The sequence below is a fragment of the Rissa tridactyla genome, chromosome 4, assembly GCF_028500815.1.
Source record: "Rissa tridactyla isolate bRisTri1 chromosome 4, bRisTri1.patW.cur.20221130, whole genome shotgun sequence".
Taxonomy (NCBI): domain Eukaryota; kingdom Metazoa; phylum Chordata; class Aves; order Charadriiformes; family Laridae; genus Rissa; species Rissa tridactyla.
The window spans coordinates 28,698,557-28,720,905 of NC_071469.1; the positions used below are offsets into that span (position 1 = coordinate 28,698,557).

The 22,349-nt window shown below is 41.4% G+C and overlaps 1 protein-coding gene across 13 annotated transcripts in view; it reads right to left on the reverse strand.

Annotated features, from left to right (window-relative positions):
* Positions 1–574: 574 nt before the first annotated feature.
* GPATCH2L (G-patch domain containing 2 like) overlaps positions 575–22,349 on the reverse strand; it is a 48,040-nt gene continuing 26,265 nt past the window's right edge. For 5 of the 13 annotated variants that reach the window (XM_054200858.1, XM_054200857.1, XM_054200855.1 and 2 more), the window contains 3 exons: positions 21,850–21,941; positions 16,497–16,776; positions 575–4,239 (listed from right to left, as the gene is read on the reverse strand). In XM_054200858.1, coding sequence (XP_054056833.1) covers positions 16,701–16,776; positions 21,850–21,941 — 168 coding nt within the window. In that variant the 3' untranslated portion in view covers positions 575–4,239; positions 16,497–16,700. Of the gene's footprint in view, positions 4,653–16,496; positions 16,777–21,849; positions 21,942–22,349 lie in introns of those variants that run through there. The other 8 variants (XM_054200853.1, XM_054200849.1, XM_054200861.1 and 5 more) reach the window with 6 other exon arrangements.

The following is a 22,349-nucleotide window of genomic DNA, read 5'->3' on the forward strand; positions in this document are numbered from 1 at the left end:
CCCCAGTATCCACCCCTCTCCTCAGACTCTGGGGCCGGCTTGCATAATTACTTGTACAGTTACTTAGGACAGCCTCATGAGAGGGTTTCAGCTGCTGCCTTGCCTTGGAAACTTCATTAGCTTTGATGTTGTTCGTTGTTTTCCAAATGAACACCCTGCGTTAACCCACATGAAGTTTTATCCCTCACAACACTGAGCAGATTTGAACCCTGTGGAAAGACAGAAGATCCGGAGTCTATTGACCTTCACATCCCATTGCAAAGTCCACCTTTCACTCAAGCTTGTGTTTAATGAGATGACATGAAGTGCCTAAGTAATGGTGTAGAGCATTCATATGGATATAAACTGCCCAAGCAAAGGCCTAGTCCAGCCTGTCTCTCTTTCCTCCTTTATCCTGCCCCTTGTGTCTCACAGCTTTGCCCCTTTGCCCTTGTTCCGACTCTTCCAGATCCTCCCATCAGGTGACAATTTGAATTTTAAAGCCATTTACACTCCAAAAGGTGCATAATCAGATTTTTATCCTGTACTTTTCTGATGTGACTTTTTTATTATGACATCAAGTACTGACCCATAATAAGGATGTAAATGCCCACTTTAATGTCTATTACCAGTATCTGCAGATGCATATAAAATTATAGTATCATCACATAACTACATATTAACCTCTTGAGCTCCATGACAGACAAACTCACCAGGGAACACTGTATTCCAATTGTCAATTACCAGCAGTAGTTCAGTGACAAGCAGTAGAAGTTGTACTCATGCATATCCTAAACACTCAAGGTACTTGCAGAATGACAGAGAGTAGTCACATTCTGAATACACCAGTCCTGGTGCTGCTAGCTGCCAGCTTTTGTGACAAGCATTTGGGTCCTTCCCAGGAACAAACACACAGTTACGTTTAAGTACACATACAGGTGGGATGTAGCTGACCCAAAAGAAATTTGTGGTTTTCAGCAAAGTTGTTTCTGAGTCACATGGTAGTGCACTATCATCACTTTACCCACAGCAATTATCAGAGAGAAAAGGAGTACAGCAACATATCGTGTGTCATCTTCTGTGCTTCTGTTAAGCAAACAACGCACTTTACTCAGAAAATGCCCATTTAGCACAGGTGTAAAGGTGCAATATGTGAGCAAGGAATGATGTGGTCCACAATACTTTATTGCAAGGATAAGGACACCACAACCGCAGCTACCTGCCCAATCTCAAGATGGCATTCATAGAAATGCAAACATTCTGATTTTCATCTTTCAGGTTAATGGCATCTGTTTACATCAGAAATCGGGTATTCAGCTGCAAACGGAGCCTGCCAACCCGCATTTGACACAAGAATCCCACAAAAACTTGGAGAGGGAGGTTTTTCGTTGCTTTGTTGTTGTTTGGTTTTTGGGGTTTTTTTGTTTGTTTGTTTTTTGTTTTTTTTTTTTAATGCACTAATTTCTCTAGAAGATCTAGACCTGAGAGTGAATGGAGAGAACAGAACAAAACATAGGATAATAAAGACAAAAGTTAGTACCATTCTTTATTTGTACCTTTCCCCTTCTTTCTGATACAGCTTAGTCAGATGATTGATTCTGGTTCCAAAGAGGGTCTCTGACCCAAGGGCATTCTTCCCAAAATATACACAAAGATTTCTGATATTTTAACACTCTGCTGAATGGGCATTAACAGGCAGCCTATCATTTGTTAAATAACAGCCAGGTTTTCTGCACTGGACAGTCATTACTTTGGAGTTTAAGGAAGAGAATCAGAGGACAACACTTGAAATATCAGTGCAAGGCATAAGTCAATAGTCATATGGTCCTATGACATTCAGGTAAAAGCATATAAAGCGTTAACTGCTCAAAAGCAAATTTTGACCTACCTATTGCTTTCTCAAGTTGTAGTAGACAAGATACTTCACAGCAGATCATCTGTGATACTATGCCTTTGGGCTGCTCTTCCACTTTTAATTCTTTTGAAGTGCATGAATCATAGACATTTCCAGAAACAAAGCATATTTTGGGAAGCTAAAATACCGTATAAGGAAACCCCAATACAAAATGAATACATACCAAAAATTCCTAGCTCAAAAAATAAATAAAATCTATCTATCTATATATACATATACACACACACATACATCTAGTTACAGATAAAAATAGTCAAAAGTGAAGAAATGAACTGCCACCCTAATTTGTCCTTCTGTGTATACACGTTACAAGAACACCAAATTAAATGATCACACAGTTTATTTTCTATGAGACTCCAGCTTCATACGAAGCACAGATCACACACCTCTGGAAAGAGGAGGGCTGAGAACTGAAGGAAATTGGGTCTGACTCATTTGCTGTTAAAGACAGAAAAGACAAAGCAGGGCAAGGCAAAGTTCTTGCAATGAAAGCAATTGACCACCAGCGCTGGAAAGATGCCTGCCTTTTCCACCTCTCTGATATCTGAGAAGCCAGAGACTTCAGCAATGAGGACTGGTGCTCCTCACCTCCCGAGTAATTGTGGCTGGAATTGCAGAGACTCTGAGCACTCATAGCTGCTACGGAACTTCGTAGGAAATGGGCTTTGAACCTACAAAAGGCTACAAAGTAAGCCACTGCAAATTGCCAGTACCCAGCTATCTCATCTCCGGCCCCCCAGATTCACAGATAACTCCTAGTTTTTGCTTCATTCATTCTGGCTTAAACTCCCCATCTATAAAATAAGGGGGACAATAACATCCAAATTCTCAGCACATAAATAAATTCATTAACATTCTAAGCTGCCATAGCAGGAGGTACCCTGAAGACACCAACAAGGAAATTACTTCTTCCCGCTTCAGAGTGGAGTCTGGATGCTGTGCAGTAAATAAAACTTGAAGTCAGTCTAAATAAGGGGAAAAGAAAAAAACAAACCCAAGCCGCTGTACATTCAGAGAACCTCAACCCTCCTACACTGACTGAGGCAGGAACCTAATGTGAAGAGAGGGGGGAGACGAGACAGGACACACGAACCCTCGAACCCAACAACAAATCACGTAACTGCTTACCTGCATTGTACTGCGCGTGCAGAAGGCCACTGATCACAGCAACACTGGCCACGTGAATTGTAGCCTTGTTTGTCATGGGAGCACAAATTTTCTGGTTTGTTTTCTTTTTTGATTGGGGGTGAAAGGGGTGGAGTTTGTTAAAGAAGGTACTTGTTTAAAGGTCTAAATAAATACGTAAACACAGGAAACCTGTGGCTTAGAGTCACGCAGCCTACCAATGTGGTCAGGAGGGTGGGAAATGCCACCTGCCCCAGAGTAGCCCAGTAGTAGCCTCTGCACTGCTTGAGTGCAGGGCAATGGCTGCACCTCATGGTCCCTTCTCTCCCCTCCTGGAAATCAGACCCTGCACCCCTCATTCCCACTCCTTGCTGTCTCTGAAAGGTACCAGCAAGGCATTAAAGGTTCACAAAAATACCTGATAAAAGTACCTGAAAGGACTAGCAAGGGATAAAAGGCCCACAAAAGCCCCCCCACTTGCTGCTCTTGTTTCTATAGGCTCCTTTCTTGGTGACACTGGACAGCCAGTAAAGAAAACACAGGACTCCTTTCACTCACGGTACAACGCTCCGCATTAATAGTGTCTTCACTTCTGGCTTTCTCAAAACGCGAACGCACGTTTCCCCATGGTGGGGTGCTGGGTGAGTCCAAGCAGTTGCAAATTATGTGGTGAAGCAGGATGAAGAAAAGTCCTAAGGCAATCTTGGTGAAACTCTCAGGAGGCTGGTGTCAAAATTGCTAGAAAAACATCAGTGTCAATGCTGGCATTACTTCAGCAGAACCACCGGTTTGCCATTACTGCCCCTGCAGGCAGTCTGTGAGGAAGAAGCAATGACACTTCCCAAAGTAAGATTTCTCCAACTATGTGCAATTTTAAAAATGCGTTTTACAAAATCAATGTGTTTCATCTGCCTAATGGCACCAACTCCTGTCTAAGATCTGCTCTTGTTCTTATCTTTAGATACCTCCATGTTGCTCCCCCACTAGAGATGAATAAAATTAATGTAATTTAGCATTTTGAAACTCTATACTATGTTTCATTAAAAAATACTATCAAGTATCTGCTTTACTTCCATACAGAACAAATCTTGTACCCCCAGATCTGAAATACCCTTTATTTAGATGTAAGAAATCCTCCATCAGTAGGCAGCAAGTCTACTTGTACTCATTTGTAGTTTCAGTTGATTCTCTGAGCTGGAAAAGTATGAAGAAAGCATGGTCTGAAAAACATCAAAATAGGTAAAAGCCACCACAGTCAGTCCTGTTACAGAGTTTGCCACCAGCTATTCAACCTGAACTGAGAAAATTCTCAGCCCTTGAGTGTAAAATTAAGGATGTGCGAACTAGAACCATTCAGCTTTTTTTTTTTTATATATATAGAAATGCTTCCGATTATGAAATGAAATGCTTCATTCCTCAGGGAAAAAAAAATAAATGCAAGCAGGTGGAAGACTGAATCAGGTCATGATTTTCAGATATCTGACGTTTTTGACTGTTAGCCATAGTTGGTCACATTTGCCAAATCTGAGCAATTCCCATAAAAGAATCTATTGTTAAGAGATCTTTTCTCCTTCCTCCCAACAAAAATCAGTGCATTTCACCAGGAACACTTCCCAGTTCTCACAGGTGCAGCCTGCAGATGAGAGAGGAAAATCATCACTTTTAAAAATTGCTCCCCCCAATATAGTGTTGAGAACTTGAAGCAATTTCCAGAGGATCTTGATCTTTTTGTTTGAAAGCATTCAAACAACTTGGGAACTAATTTTTTACAATTTATTCCTTGGAATAGTTAATGTAGAGGGAGTCCTGTTTTGCTCCTTCCACAAGAGCGCATAGCTATCAATACTGGGACACAAATATATGTAAAATAAAATTCAAAGTCCACTGCTCATTTGATCTTTGCAGCCACTGCTATCATGGTAAAAAAGAATGATGCCAATCTATCTTAAAAGGATGTCAGCGTCGGCCCAACGAATAGATATCCATTAAACAATTGAGACTGACCTGCTCGTTTACATTAAATCCCTTTTGGGACTGGCCAGATCTGAAGCAGTGACTTGGAAGTGAAAGGCTACTTAAGAAACTCTGGAATTGTTTCAAATTCCAAACAGGGAGCATCTCACTTGTCTAGAGACAACGTCATGACAAACTGGGAAATAAACAAAATCATTACAAAAAACCAAAGAATGGACATGATAAATTACCTCAAATCCTTCACTCAAGTTTGCAATTCAAAGGAAAAAAAGCATAGTAACTCCCTATAGACCTTCAGGTTACAGTTTATATTTAAGGAAACAGTCAAGGAAGCATGCAGATTAATGGACATTCCAATACTGTAAATCTAGTTAGATGTCAGTGAAGCCTCTCTTCTCCCACTCTCAACTCAGTTCACTTTATATCAGATAAAACGCTTCTTTCATATATTGATTTATTTCCAGTTTCTAAAATCAGAACAAAGATCCTGCAAGAGCCTCATTCAGAGAATACACATCATGTTTAAGACAGAGAAATACAAGCGAGAATCTTCCTTATTTACACGTTACCCCCAAAATAGAGTCCTAGGAACCCAGAGTACAATCCCTATCAAACAGTTAAATCTTATGACCACATAAAACATTTGGGACACGTACGATGCATGTCTCAAAAGATTTTGAGTAGACCTGTTTGTGAACTATCTCTAGGTAAACCCTCTGGGACAGGAGGAGAAAACTAGAATGGAACTGATGGCAGCTTTGGCTAACTGTCTGGCGTTGCCAAACTTGAAGGAAAATTCAATGGCTTCAGCAGCACCCAAGGGCTCTGGTCAGGCCAGACCAGTCCCAGTTCACAGCACTCCCAGAAGAGCTTCCAGCAATGAGGTCTCAAATACACCAGCCTGGGCAACAAAACCAAATGCTAGCATGGGACATTAAAACTATGTCCAGGACTTGAGGCCTGAAGCAACAATTCAAATGTGGCACTATTCCATCACTAGAATTTTACATTCATTTTGAAACAAAGGTACAGCGTAATGTATTTGAAAGCTGAAAAAGCTGAAGAAGTCATTGCTCCCTAATGTTAGAGAACACACTACCAGAAAATTGCATCCTTCAGTCACGCCATCTCCTCTCAGGTGAGTGCAGAAGAGCTCTTCCACTTGGAGAAATTCTTCGGTGTGATAGCGAAGGCTACAGGCTACGAAAAGGGCACTCCTACAAGGAGGCATCTTCCTTATATGCCATGAGAGAGAAAAGCAGCAACAGCTGCTATAGTGATTAAGAAAGATATTGCATACTCTTTTGGCAAGTATCCTATCAAGGTAATAAGCCAACTGATGCTCTCCCTCATTTGTTTCTGATTTCAGTGCAATGCGCAGGCAGTTCACACAACCGAGCCAAAGAACTGAGACAGAGCTGCTGAAGCTGAGCACGTCCACAGGGAACAATACCTCAAGACAGAAGAATTCTCGCTGCCAGTAGAGCAAGAAAGGGGGAATCCTCACCGAGGATGCTCTTCAACTGAGTGATAATATAGGTTCTGAAGACTGCATGTTCGTATGTCATTATACTACTCACAAATAAACTCACATGCAGAAATGCTGCTTCATTTCATTTGGCACAGATGAATCTTTTCTCACGTCACCTTCCCATGCAATTTCATTACAATCTTTTGGTAATACCATAAAAGTTCCATCACCATGACTATTCCCTATGTTTGCCAAAACTCTTCCCATTTTTCAACAGATCTCTATACTGTATCACAAAAAGTCTTCTGTTCTAAACCAGAAGCAACTATCATTTCATGTAGACTGACCTTCACTATAAAATTGACCATTCAATGTCTTTTAGAAGCCTCTGTATTTATTTCAATGGCTTATATTTAGCTACAACATTCCTTCCATAAAGCTACTGTCTTCAAATTGAAGTCTGAAGATACATAGAAGCCACTGCTTCCCACGGTACTTTGTTCTGATGGTTAATCTGTCCTCACTGTTAAAAGCTCACGCTCTATTTCTAAATTGAATTGATTTGGCTTTAGCTTCAAGTTCATCTTTATGCCCATCTGCACAAGACAAGAGACACTTTATTACCTAGTATTTCCATTTCCATAAAGGACTTTCTACCACACAAGCAAGACACCTCTGATCCTCTCCTGATCAAACTAAACAGACTCAGCTCTTAAGTATTCCAAATTATAAAAACCATCAGTAAAGAATTGCACTGTAATACCGCTAAAGGAAATGCCATACATTTTGGAATTAAAAAAAAATTAACATTATTCTTACCATCTAGGATCTTATGCATTGAAACGCAGTGGTAAGAACTTTAAAGTTAACTGCCTGCATATCACTTTTATTGTAGCATTACAGCAGTGTTTGGGCAGCAAGGGCTACCATGATGTTTGGATATGTGAGTAGATGAAGCCTGAATAGCAACAGGGAAGCAAGTGTTCCTCCTTCCGTAAAGAATAAGGGTAGACACCAGAACTGAATGCAGATGGATATGAAATACTGGGGATTTGCATGGAGCATAGTTAAAGGTTAAATTACAAGTTTTTAGTGTGAAGCTTATGAAAAATGACTTATATGGGTTAGTGTATTACATAGGACTTGTTGACTGAGTATAGGTAGTTATACATGACAAAGAAGCCTAATTGTAAAGGAAGAATAGGACTTTTCAACCCTGCTGAAAAAAAAGCATAGCAAGAAACAATGTCAGGATGCTGATATTAGGAAAAAACTATTACAAGAGAAGACGCAATTTCCTTATAAAGAGGACAATTAACAAGAAAACTGATTACCAAGAAAGATGAGCTAATCCTTACTTGATGTTTTTAAAGTCAGATTACATGTTCTTCTAAAAATATAATTAAATCCAGTCGCAGGATAAATACTATAGCCAAAGCGTCGCAAAAGTCTTCTCCAGCCTCGAAGAAAGATTTTGTAAAATCTTTTTGCGACAGGACACTGAGCTAAGAGAACTTAAAAGGAAATCCTTACAGTAACCTCTAGGCATCCAGACCTGGCTGCTGTGAGAGACAGACCTTTGGTCTGACCCAGTGCAGCCTTTCTTAGGCTGTACATCCCATTTCCTTCAGAGGTTACAAGGAAAAGAGGGCAGCTTTGCAAAACCCTGATCATCCTAATACTGGCAGCTCTGCTTTAAGACAATGAATACCCTAGGTCATACATGCAGGGCTCAGCAATGCTTTTTCTGATTACTGTCTGCAGCTATGTATATATTTTGCATCTTTCTTTGATATAACAGGCTGTGCCGGTCCATTTTCCACTTTTATGGTGGAAATTCTTTGAGTTTTTTTTCCACCATTTTATGGTGGAAACTCAATTCTTTGAGTTGGTACAAGAATTCTCTTTTCGGTATGCCAGTTAACACATCGTTATCAACTCACTGGAGTCACACTAACAGCCAGGTTTCTAGTCGGGAAGGCATTTTACCCTGTTAAAGTTTAGAAGGATGTTGAAGGTTCCCTCTCTCTCCACAACCTACGTCTGTATGTCACCTGATTGAGGGCCAGCCATTCACCCGTCTCCAAGTGCTGGTGACGGTTTAGTCTCCCTGCACTTGCCCATGCCACAGTTTACTTTCTTAAGAATGAGGCGCTTTGGTATAATCAAGACATTATGTTCTCTATGCTGAGTTCAATCCTTGTACTGGGTAAAAGTTAATGGCCTAAGATAATCTTGTCATGCCTTCCGTGTAGCAAGGGGCCCCTTATGCTTTATCCCTTAAGAAGCATTGCTGTAAAGTATTTTTCCCGTACTTGATGGTACAAAAGCAGGATGTCTCAAGCACAAAACACGAACTGGAACAGAATGCAAGGGACAAAGAAAAAATAATACAGTATCACAATGAGAACAGAAGTTTGTCCTCCTTTGATAGTCTCCTAAAACTATTTCTGAAGATAACTGGTAGTGTCCTTTACTTTTGCATCACTGAAATGTTCTCCGGTTACAAAACTGTTGCTTATGAAACCAAAGCACAGTTCTTATCCACTTTACATAATTCCTTTTCAATATCCAGGCACACACATCATTTTTTGTAGCATCTTCTTTCTTCAGTGCAGAAGGGGTTACAATAACAGGCACTCAATCACCCTTCTTGTCCCCTCTGCCCAAGGAGCAGGTCTCTGCAGCATCCACAAAGGAACAGCATGAGCTTCTACAGTTCAAAGGACAGCACTAACCATCTCAATGTCGTTATTCAGGAATGCTGGCAAGAAACACCTCTGCATACCACAATCATGAAGCTAATCTATCATTCAGTAGCACTAGTCCCAGCCTCTTACGAGTTTCTCTCCATCTACGGTTTTGTTGCCTTCTTCGCTCTTTACTGTACCTTACTTTAAGTTCATAAATCCATCAGGCCAGAAACTACATTCTTTTAAGTCGTGCTTCTCCAGTACCTGCCAAACTGGGCGTTAAGCCTCACTACAGCTCACTGGAACTACTGGAAATGTGCAAAGAACAACTAGTAAGTGTACTCCTCCCAGCTCTTGATTTCGCTTTCACTGAATGCCTATCTTTTTCCTGTACATAAATAAAGCCCTGTTTGCAAAAATATGTCATTTTAAGACTGGTCTCTGTCATCCATGAAAAATTGTGGCAATTGCATGAGGTCCCCAGTGACGGAAAGGGGTACGTATCATCTCAGCTTTCATAAAAGGCAGGAAGGAGGATCTGGGGAATGACAGGCTAGTCAGCCCTACCTCGTTCCCTTATAGCCTTATATGCAGCATGTTCTGGAAGCCATTTCCAGGCACCCTAAGGACAAGGTGACTAGGAACAGGCAGCCAGATTAAATGAGGGAAAATCATGCCTATGAACCTGACTGCCTTCTATGACGACACGACAGGCCCTGTGGATGTGCAGAGGGCAGTGGATGCTGTTTACGTTGACTTCAGTAAGCCTTTTGATGAGGTCTCTCATAGTATCCTTGTAACCAAATGGGGGAACTACGGACTTGATGCCATCCAGTAAGAAAGGTCAGTGAGAAACTGGCTGAACTGTCAGGCTCAAAGAATAGTGATCAGTGGTTTGAAATCTGTGTGATGACCAATTATGAAAAGCATGCCTCAGAAGACAATACTGGGATCAATACTGTTCAGTGATCATTAGTGATCTGGTGGGAAGAGACAGAACACACTCTCGACAAGATCAGAAATAACAGCATGTTGGGGAGGGGAGCTACTGATATGCTGGAGGGTGGCGGTACCACTCATAAGGACCCTGACAGACTGGAGGAATGAAAAGACAGAAAATTCATGAAGTTAATGAATAGAGTAGAGTAGAGTAGAGTAGAGTAGAGTAGAGTAGAGTAGAGTAGAGTAGAGTAGAGTAGAGTAGAGTAGTTCAGTTGGAAGGGACCTACAATGATCATCTAGTCCAGCAGCCTGACTACTTCAGGGCTGACCAAATATTAAAATATATTATTAAGGGTGTCGTCCAAATGGCTCTTAAACCCTGACAGGTTTGGGGCATCAACCACCTCTCCGTAAGCCCACTTCAGTGTTTGACCACTCTCTCTGTATAGAAGTGTTTCTTAATGTCAGGTCTTAACCTCCCCTGGCACAGCTTTGAACCTTTCCCATGCATCATGTCACTGGATACCAGGAAGAAATTATCAGCACTTCCCTCTCCACTTCCTCTTCTCAGAAAGCTGTAGAGCGCAATGAGGTCACCCCTCAGCCTCCTCTTCTCCAAACTAGACAAACCCAGACTCCTTAGCCACTCCCCATAGGACATTCTTTCCAGCCCTTTCACCAGCTTTGTTGCCCTCCTCTAGACACGTTCAAGTATTTTAACATCCTTTCTAAGTTGTGGGGCCCAGAACTGCACACAGTAGTGAAGGTGAGGCTGCACCAACACTAAATACAGCGAGATAATCGCCTCTTTTGACTGGCTGGTTGTACTGTGTTTGATGCACCCCAGGATGCGGTTTGCCCTTTTGGCTGCCAGGGCACACTGCTGACTCAGAGCGAGCCTGCTGTCGACCAGCACCCCCAGATCCCTTTCTGCAGGGCTGATCTCCAGCCACTCCTCTCACAATTTATACTTGTGTCCAGTATTACCCCATCCCAGGTGCAGAATCCGGCATTTGTTCTTTTTAAATTTCGTCCTATTAATCATAGTCCAGTGCTCCAGTCTATCTAGATCCCTCTGCAAGGCCTCTTGTCCCTTGAGAGGGTCAACAGCACCTCCCAGTTCAGTATCACTGGCAAACTTGCTAATGGTGCATTCAACTCTTGCATCCAAATCATTGATAAAAACATTCAACGGTACTGTCCCTAGAATTGAACCCTGAGGAACACTGCTGATGACCAGTTGCCAGCCAGACGTAGCCACATTCACTACAACCCCTGGAGCACTCCCATTCAGCCAGTTCTTCAGCCAGCACACTGTGTACCTGCTCATCTCACAGTTGGATAACTTGTCCAGAAGGATGCTGTGAAGGACAGTATCAAAAGCCTTACTAAAATCCAGAAAAACTACATGCACCCTTCATCCCCTAAGTAGGTGACCTTATCATCGAAGGATATCAAATTAGTTAAACAGGACTTTCCCTTTGTGAACCCATGTTGATTGTGCCTGATGATTGCATCATCCTTTAAATGCCTTTCAACAGCATCCAGTATGATCTTCTCCATAATTTTGCCAGGTACTGAGGTTAGACTAACAAGTCTGTAGTTTCTTGGGTCTTCCCTCATGCCCTTCTTGTAAACTGGAATAACACTGGCTAGCTTCCAGTCAGCCGGGACCTCCCCAGACTCTCAAGACCTTTCGTAGATGACCGAGAGGGATCCTGCTGTAACATCCACTAGCTGCTTCAGTGCGCTAGGATGAATCCCATCCAGCCTCATGAACATTCAACTTACAATTTCAGTGTCCACAAATCGAAAGTCACTGTTCCTGTAGTCATGGTCCTCCAATTCAGAGGACTGGGCAGCCCAAGGTCTGTCAGTATTATTAGAGACTGAGGCAAAAAAAAGCATTGAATGGCTCTACTTTTTCTTCATCCCGATTTGTCAGGTGACCTCTTCAACAAGTACCGGTCCAATGTTTTCCTTAGACATCCTCTTGCTACTATGTACTTCAAAAAGCCTTTGTTGTTGTCTGACACAACACCAGCCAGTTGGAACTCTAATTAAGCTTTGGCCTTTCATGTCTTCTCCCTGCATATGTGAACCACAGCTCTGTAATGTTCCTGCGAAGCCTGACCTTGCTTCCAGAGATCATACAATTTCTTTTTCCTCTTGATTTCCAAGAGGAGTTCCCTGTTCAGCCAAACTGGTCTTCTGTGCCACTTGCTTCACTGTCAACACAAAGGGATTGCCTGCTCTTGTGCTGTTAAAAGGTGGTTCTTAAAAACTGACCAGCACTCATGGACCCCTAAGCCCTCAAAAGCAATTCCCAGGGGACACTGCTAATTAACTCGCTGAGCTAAAAGTTAGCTCTCTTTTAATCCAGGGTAGCAACTCTGCTGACCATTTTTCTCATTGCATCAAAAATTTTCAACTCAATCAAGTTCAATGTGATCCCTGTGGCCAAGACAGCCACCTACCACCACGTCTCTCACAAGTCCTTCTCTATTCACAAATAACAGGTCTAGGAGGGCATCTTCCCTAGTTAGCTCACTGAGTACTGGTGACAAGAAATTATCTTCAACATACTTCAGGAATTTCCCAGACTTGCTTGTCACAGCAGTGAGGTATTCCCGATTATGTCTGGGAAATTGAAGTCTCACATAAGGACAAAGAGAGAAGGTAAACCTGGTGGGGAGTCCTGGTGCGCAAGAAGTAAAATATGAGTGAGCTGTGTAACTTTGAAGCAGTAATCACATACTGGACCACCTTAGTAGAAGCACAGCTACCAAATCAAGGCACATTATTATTCCTTTCTACTGAAGCAATCCACATCTGAAGGACTGTGTCCTTCACTGCGAGTACTGTGTGGGTACAGTGTAAGTTATAAGGACTCTGCCTTAGAGAAAAAAAAGACAAAACAATGCAGCTAGCTTATTCATCTAAGAATGCTGCAGACAGTCAAATCTGTATCAAGCAATTGAAGTTTGAAGATAGATTTTGATAAATACCCTGAAGTAACAAGATATATGATTCATTTATGTTGTCTACCACCTCAGGAGAATGAAATTCGGTTGAGAGCCTAACTGACCTGCAAATGGATTCTAACCTAGAAATAAGAAAGACAGGGCAGCTGCAAGAACTTGAGTCTCTTGGCATTTCCAGAAAGTTGTGTGGCAGGAAGTATGGCTTACCAAAGGCCTGCCACGGTAAACCATACGAGGCCTGCTACAGTTACTCTTCAGTACTCCCACAGGTATATTCATCCTCTAAAAGGCAAGGAAGACCTCCTAGGAGCTTACAACCTAAGTAAGGGCTTAACCAGATGAACTGTGCTACTGACCTCAATAGGAAAATCTGATAAATTATCCTTCCCCGTCCCCCAAGAAAAATCACATGAAGTCTGGCAATCGCCCCCTGCAATGAGCATAATGAAGGCTCTTGGTTCCCTAACACCTCAAACACCTCTCTTGTGAAAGTTTTAAGACCATCCTGACACCACAGCAGAAACAGAACTACTCTGAACAATACTCACAATGGAGCAAGATATATCAGAGCTGGTTTTAAAAAGGGGAACACAAAGGCCAAAATTAAAAATTTTAGCTGAACAATCAGTAATCTGAGTAAGTCTGTTGAACAGATTCACAGAACCACACAGCATCACCGAAAGGTTCGGGTTGGAAGGGACCTTAAAGATCATCTAGTTGCAACCCCCCTGCCATGGACAGGAACATGTCCCACTAGACCAGGCTGCTCAAAGCCTCATCCAGCCTGGCCTTGAACACCTCCAGGGATGGGGCATTGACAACTTCCCTGGGCAACCTGGGAACCTGCGATTCAAACCAAGAGAGGCTGTGGAGGATTCTTCATGAGATGAAAAACACTCAGCTGCACAAACACTTTTTTTAGGAAAACAATCCCTGTCACTGAAACAGCTTGCAAGTCCAGTTACTACGCTTCCTGTCTTAAAATTTATCTGCAAGTTGTCAGGAGAATGTGACCACCTTTCCTCTTCACTGTGTACTGTTTGTTCATGAGTACTAGATAGTCAAGCTACTACTCTTCAGGTTTACCTTCTCTTTATATGTTCTAGATTAGGCCCCGAGTGCTGAGACTTCCTGTGCTATCTCTTAAGCACCACTGCTCAAAATAACAACAAAATAAGACAATCCAATGACTACTTAAAAACAGGAACACTCCTCTCTTCACGTAACCCTTACAGCTTGTCCCGTAATCCAAACTGACCTCTGTACTCCTTCAGCAAGGTAAAAAGGCTTTCCTTGTTCTAATTAGTTCTAAAATGCACCACCATCCAAAAAAAAAAAAAATGGTTTTGAGAGGGATTTACAATGACAGATCTGACAGTTTGCTTGGGCTGCGAAATATAAATCCAATTTGGATCTCTCCCCAAGAGTAAGTAGGTATTAGGGGATCAGACACGGACAGTGTGTCTGTAGTATAACTGTATTTGTCGATCATGATTTAGTGAGTCATTCAATTTCTGTTTTGTGTATGTTATGATCATTTAACATTTTAATTCAGAGTTAAATATAAATCACTGCTTTATAGCCTCACAATCAAATCTGTCCCTCAGCTATTGATTTATAAAGTAGAGTAGAACATTGCAAAAGTGCTAAAAACATGCAAATTTTGTTATCTACTTTAGAGTGCTAGCTGCACCTCTCCATTCAAAATGAATTTTACAAGCTTAAACGGTCCTGTCTGAAAGCTCCACATGGCAACGAAAGCAAAGAGTTCTATGCATACAAAAATATCCTATTTTTAAAGGACTTAGGACATGAGGCCACCTGTTCCCTGACACATGCTATGCAGGTGTATACTCTAAAAACATTGCCCAAAATAAGCTCCAGGCAGAGTAATTCAAGAAAAGTAAGTGGAGTGTGATCAAGAATTCAATAAAAGAGAGGAAGTAAATCACTATCCATATATTCTGCAACACAGAAGGTAACAGATGACCAAGTCGAAATGCTATGAAAAGAACAGAATCTCTTTTGTGTATGCTGCAGAGTAAAGTACAATCATCAGTAGGTGGAGACACCTCCAGTAGATATAGCAGACAATACTTTTTTGAAGGGAGGGAAAATATGAGACAGAAGTTGTCTGATCAATACCCAGAATGCTCTGAACTCAGGTGATACTTTAAATGGCTTTTTTGTTCAATGGCATGTTAACTTCAAAGTCAAGTGTCCTTTAGAAATGCTAGCAGTCATTTTTTTAATTTATATACCAAGAAATGGAAGTTTTGTATATCCTCTACCATCTCTCCAGACCCCTGGTGCGGGGTCTGGAGACCAAGTCATATGAGGAGAGGCTGAGGGAGCTGGGCATGTTTAGCTTGGAGAAGAAGAGGCTGAGGGGAGACCTCATTGCCCTCTACAACTACCTGAAAGGAGGCTGGAGAGAGGTGGGTGTTGGCCTCTTCTCCCAGGTGAATAATGACAGGACCAGAGGAAATGGTCTGAAGTTGAGGCAGGGGAGATTTACATTAAATATTAGGAAGAATTACTTTACTGAAAGAGTGGTCAGGCACTGGAACAGCCTGCCCAGGGAGGTGGTTGAGTCACCACATCCCTAGAGGTGTTTAAGAAACGTCTAGATGTGGCACTTCAGGGCGTGCTCTAGGGGCAGAGATTGTAAGTTGTTTGGTTGGACTCAGTGATCTCAAAGGTCCTTTCCAACCATGAAGATTCTATGATTCTATTCCAAGGACATTCAAGGGCCCAGGTTCCTTTCCAGGACTCCAGCTTGCAGTTTAATGTCCAAGTAGTTCTCCCAAATCCTTATCCAGCAGGAGATTTAGGAAAGAACATGCAAAACACAAGCAAGACTAAAGACATTCAGAACAAGGGAGAAGGAAAATGTCTAATGGACCATGCTGCCAGTAAGCCAATGGCAATTTCTGAATGGACAAGCATCGTATTTGCTTCGCTAGAAGCAACATGATTTGAGTCCAATAGTACATGGCCTGAAAACATTCTGCTAATACAGAATTCAGGTACCATGTTTCAACTTGTTTGCAGTCCCTCCTCATTCCCCAGCCAAGAAATCCTCCTGGCCTGGAAGAAAACAGGGGGAGACTTTTGCCTCCCCAAGCGGCAGTGGGACTTTCACCCAAAAAACGCCAAATGTACAAACAAGCAACATGTCCAGCGGGTGAATATAGATCTGAAGACTCAAAAGAATCTGTACATGACCCAGCAGATATGAGCTGGCATCAGGGAAAGAGATGAGTGCATAATAAATACAGGAATAGCAAGAACATTTTTAAAAGCCACTGCAGTCCCAACACTGATTACCTTTTTTTCAACATAGATTCACAAACATGATTTAGGTATGCAGGGCACACAGATCAGTCTGGGTAATGGCACACATCACGTACCAATACTGAAGATATCACTACTGCCAAACAAGATGTTTGGTGAAGACACACACCAGAGTCAAACAATTCCAAAATCCAGCAAGCTTTTACAGTTGCAATGCTTCTTTTTAGCTGTATCCAGGGCTCTTCTCTGGTGGCATTTTAAAAAAGTTACTGGAGGCAGCGATAGTGGCTTTCTCGGCTGCTGGTGTTTTCCCTGTCCACTCAGAGTTCTGGGATCTCAGGGACGGTGTTGCTGGTAGCTCTGACTCTGCTGCATCCATGTGGACAGATAAAGTTGCTGGAATATAAAATTGCAGGAAAGGGGGAACAGAGGAAAAGAGTAGGAAAGGCAATAGAAAAAAAAATGTTAGAACAAGTCAGTTCATGGCAAACACCTCATATATATAATTTCTTATACAAACCTGTTATTTCCTGAGCTCCTACAAGTTCCCCCACCAAATTCCTTTGAAATACGGGTTCTTGATAGCATTAACACCTTTGCCCTAATGATTCTCACATTCAAAAACTCTGAGTTCCTAGTCCAGTAACTAGTTCTCTTAGTCAAAGTTCCTGTGGAAAATCAAGAGCTTTAGCTGTCTCATTCTGAAACTGAATCAATTCATAATCACTCAATTGAAGATAACTTGATCTCTTCACAAAGACTCAATTAACCCTGTATCTGAGACTTTCAAAGTCTTTGAAGGCTTGGCAAATTTCAGGTTGCAAAGCTCAGTTAGAGAGGAAAACATACATCTCCTCCTTACCCAGTAAAGGCAGTACCATGAACCTCCACATATAACCAATACAGTAAATCAGTGTATTATAACAAGAAGCTACTTGCTAAGCTAGGTTGGAATCCATTCTCATTTTTTCAATGCAACCACTGCTTCAAAATTGGATGGTTATAATTAGCAAGAGAGATTTGCAGATCCATAGCTCAACCCAACAGTCACTGAAATTTCCAGCAGGACTGTCAAAAACCTAGAGATATGAGAGTTTACTCCCATTCTCAGTATCCTGAATCACTTGATTGTCACAAGCAGAATGGGGCAGGATAAAAAAGAGTAATTACCACAGGAGTCTTTGGGACAACCAAAATTTTTTTGAACAAGTAACTGCTTCAGTATGAAACACATCTCATTTTCATTGTATTCTCACAATAGATAATAGTTGTTTGCGTGTTTTTATTACAAGTTGCATCTGCTGCTCTGTAGCGGATGAAGGATAAAGAGGCCGTAACAAGTCTCAACTAGAGGACTGATTGCTTTGAAGTTTAAATAAAAAGCTGGTTCAGCGCTTGAGGTTCCACGCTCAGTAGATCCGGAACCCCAACAGTTCTGCTTCTGTACATCCAAAACAGTGAGTCATTCCCATACAACCACAACAACACAGCTGATAACAGTATATTGCATAATTTACTTCTAGCCCATCAACTTCCTCCACCTGAAGGTCATATGAAACACACAGACACACACACACAAAAAGTAAGTCAAAGTCCTTAAACTAATAATCACCAACAATACTACACTATGGGCCCCTTTCTAGCAGCCTCCCTACTCAGGCTCTCCATCTTTGCTCATAAAAAGAAAAAAGCAAAGGACTGAAACAGGCTTCTTGCCGCTGGGTACTATCACACCACGACAAAGAGTGAATGCATTAGCAAGAAATAGGAGAGGGAAAATTCACCAAATCACTACTACTCATCAGATTGTTCTCTGACAAGCAGTTTCAGAGGCTGCTAACTGGCACATTTTAGAAATTATTATTTTTCACAAACTAAGCGTAAATACATGCCAAGGTGTGTATTCAAGATGCTCAGACTCACTGTAATACCTGAATAGGATGCCAGTTACTATGTGCACTGCTACATATATAGGGGACTGGACCACGTAAACATTAAAAACATCAATGTAAGGCTGGACAGTTGTTCACCATTTATTTCACAATCATCTACACATGTGGTCTGTTCTGACAAACAGAAGACAGGCATGATGGTCTTCATCAGATTCCTCTGAAACCAGAGAATAACTACCATGAGAATAACATTTTATGCATTATTTCTCAGACAAGTTCTACTGTGCTACTGAGGACATTATTCCAAATCTATTGCACTGCAATGGAAAGTAACCAAACACAAGGACATTATCCATGCCTTTTGAAGCCCCTAAGTCTTGATCACCGAAAGTTCGAAGGACCTTTTTATCACTACAGACTTTCTTCCTCCCTAGGCACTGGCTGTTGGTCACAGAGTTGGACGAACTTCTGCTCTAATCCAGAACAGCCGCTCTTACTTCCTCCAGATCTCCTTATTCTACTGCCAAACTACACCAGCCAGACTTTTGCTCTTACCTGGTGAAAGCTTCATGCTTTAGAGCTCATACACTTCTCAATTGCATAGCATGGAAAGCACTAACTTTCCTTTTCAATCTCTCTCAGCATTTGCATAAATTTGCTCAACTCAATTTTGATAACAGTCATTTCCTGAAGTGCAAATGAGTTCTGAATTTTCTACCTGTTTTTTGTTCCTCTCAACAGCCAAAACGCTATTCTTTAACAGCTATCCCAGTTATGGTATTTGGGGCAGTTAGCCTCAAAGGGCAGAATTAATACCAGAAGTTTAACGCTATAACAATACAATAGAGATCTAGGCACTTCTGCTACCGTAATGCATGTTTTTTGATGTTCATACAAGGGCCTCTGACAAAATATGTTTTACCAGAATCCATAAAATACTCACATTCATAAAAGTACGTGAGAAGACACAGAATAAGCTTAGTTTGCATGGCTCCTAAATAAACATATCTCTAGCTCCTTTCTCTCATTCCTGCAGCTAGAAGGAAGATAGCATCCACATCTCATATGCCTTTTATTAGCATCTTCTGATTTCAGCCAAATTCAACTCAAAACTTTCTGTGGATGGTGGGAGGTGAGACGACAGGAGAAGATTTGTAGCTGCATGTTTAAGAAAGAAGCTAAATTCATCACAATGACAGGGGAGAGTGTTGGCAGAGATTTGAGCTATTTATTCTTTTAGGAAAATCCTATAAAGAATGACATGAGGAAGCCTCTATCTGCAGTCTTGTTCATCACACTGGTGAGGAGTCCGATAACAGATGTATGCAGTAGCGTGATTTAGTGCCGGGAGCTGGCCCCTGATGTGTATTAATACAGCGGCAAAGCGGAACGAGCCCCTCTTCATCACTCATCTCTATAAAAGAGGTGGAATCCGAGATGGCCCGATGTTCGGCAGAGCAAGCCCATTTGTTCTGCTGACTGATGGAGCCAGCTCAGGCTGTGTCCTTCACCTCCATGGGGCACTCAGGTTGCAAAAAAGGAGATCACTGAAGCAGGACCTGGTCAACAAGTGAGGCGAGAGCAGTTGGACTCAGCTAAGGAGCTATTTAAAGGTGAAGAAATCCAGCACTCTGTGTGCCTGCAGTGACAGGCATGGGCCTGCATTCCGATTCACCTGTGCTTCATCTTTTGCAGAAAAAGTAAAACAACGTAAACATAAAAAGCCTCTGTAGTGAAAAAAATGAGGCTGACAGGACTCCTCAGGTACAGGGGAACACCAGTATAAGACATTTATGTAGGGGAAAATAGATGCATGGCAAGGGAGAAAAATCTATCTCATCAATGTCTAACAAGCATAAGAGTCTTCAGTTAATTCTCATTACTGCAGAGTAACCCTATGTATTTCTTTAGGCATTAGTAGTTCCAAGGTCAGATCACCTTTGCCAGAAATAATACCCAGATTTCAGAATTTTCCAAGTTACATACCCATGTTGTGCTCCAGCTGCAACTGGGAGACTGCTGTAGAAAGTTCGCTAGGACACAGCTTCAGTTACCCAATCATAAAAGTTTCTTCCCACATGTCAGTCTTGTAGCAAACCCTGTCCGTAGCTGTTAACTTTGATGGGGATATTTCTAAACAAGGTCTAAGGAAAATATCTATACCTTTTCTGACCGTTAAAGACCTTGCAGCACTTTTCTCTTGATGATCTGCACAAGCATCCTGTCCAGATTCCAGTAACTATACTCCCCTTATTTTGTAATACATACTTTAATTTTCTCTCCCTCATCCCCCTGCAAAAAACAATCTTTCAAAAACCTCTGTGCTATTTTCCAGTGCTGAGTTACACTCCAGAGGCAGATTCAACTCTTCAAAAAGTGTTTACTATACAATTTGCCTATTTTAAAACACATAGGCATGGAAATAGAAGCTCACACACTAGCACTCATACTAAGAAAACCTAGGATCCCAGAACTAAAATTCTGTAGCTACGGATACACAATTTTACTAACCCTTTCACTGCAGAATTTTGAATGTCCTAGCATGGATTACTCAACAGTCAGGAAAGAATATCCTAAATAAATAGTCAATAAAAGATGACACTTTTGCTAAGCAACAGATTATTAATGTTCTTTTCTCTTCTTTTTTTTAATACAGAACCTTTCAGACAGTCTGTAATCCAGACCTGTGGCCTGGAGAGCTCGCACAACTTTCTTCCCTACTTCATTATTTTACTGTCTATCCACCAGCCCAAGAAAGAAATCCAAACTTCATTCCTCCTATTCATCATCAATTCCCTTGGCTTTCCCCACTGTTTTCCCATCACCACGTTTCCCCATCAGTTTATCCACTGCCTTGTTACTGGATTACAACAATAGTTTTTTAATAAGCTAGTTGGAAGAACATGGGTTGCTTGACAGTAGGCAAAATATTTCAAGAGGGGGTAGAGCGAGAGGCCAGAAAGAAGTCTCCTAAATCCCTCTGTGTTCTGCCAATTAAAACTTTTTGAAATTCTGGTGAGTAATCAATCACTTTCCAGAAATATGCCACATGAAAATAAATCAGCATTTTAATCACTACATCCCCAGAGCAAGAAAAAGAAAAGAGTGTTTTCATCCATAAGGGTAAGACAACTCTCAGGGAATAGCTGGTCTCACCTAGTAGTGATACAAAAATTACCAGATTTCTGCTCCTCTGAAAGTGTCTAGAAACACCCTTAAAAGGGTACTAGAGCCACCAGCTAATGTCAGATCAACACTGAAGGAACATACTGTGTACACTTATCACCTCTTTATTACCACGTATTGCATAATTTAGGAACGGTGGAAATAACGCTTTATGAAGAAATAGATTATTACTCGCTGTACAGTGAAGCACTGTAAATTATATTAATTTACCATAGCTGCACGAACAAAGATTTGTTTAGTAGGCAGCTTTTGATGCTATGCAAAAACACATGATACTCTCTCTCACGCACATTTCATTAGTTTCAAACCAAGGTAACGCTATTTTTGACTACTGCGACCAGCACTTTGCTCAAGAGGGACACAACTCTGGAAATGCTGGCACACATATTACCTGATGTTGGGCTGGACATGGAGGCTGCAGCTGGCTTTCGTTTCCTCTTGATGTCCCTTGAACATGGTGGTCCCAGGTGTACATTTGCTTGCCTACAGAGAAATTAAAACAAATTAAACTTTGTTCCACTATTACTTTCCTCTAAGACTCTGGCCAATCACCCTCCAACTCCCACCTTTCCATCAGCTTCTTAACTAGTAGGCAGCACAAATCAAAAGCTTCCCAGGGAAGTTTTGCTCACATTCTTTGTTAATATACCATTATGCTCCCATTTCTTTCAAAAGCTCACACACATAAACAGCTCAGAAGCACAGTTATTTCTTAGCCTTTAAAGGACCCGGTTTTGTATTAACTTTAAAATAACTCCCTGCATAAGTAAAGATGTGATCAAGCAGGGACACAACATGTCCCACCATTACTTCTAAAGAAGTGTAACAAATATCTGCAAGATTGCTCTTTTAAAAAATTATGTGGTATTTTGCTCCCTTATTCAGAAATTA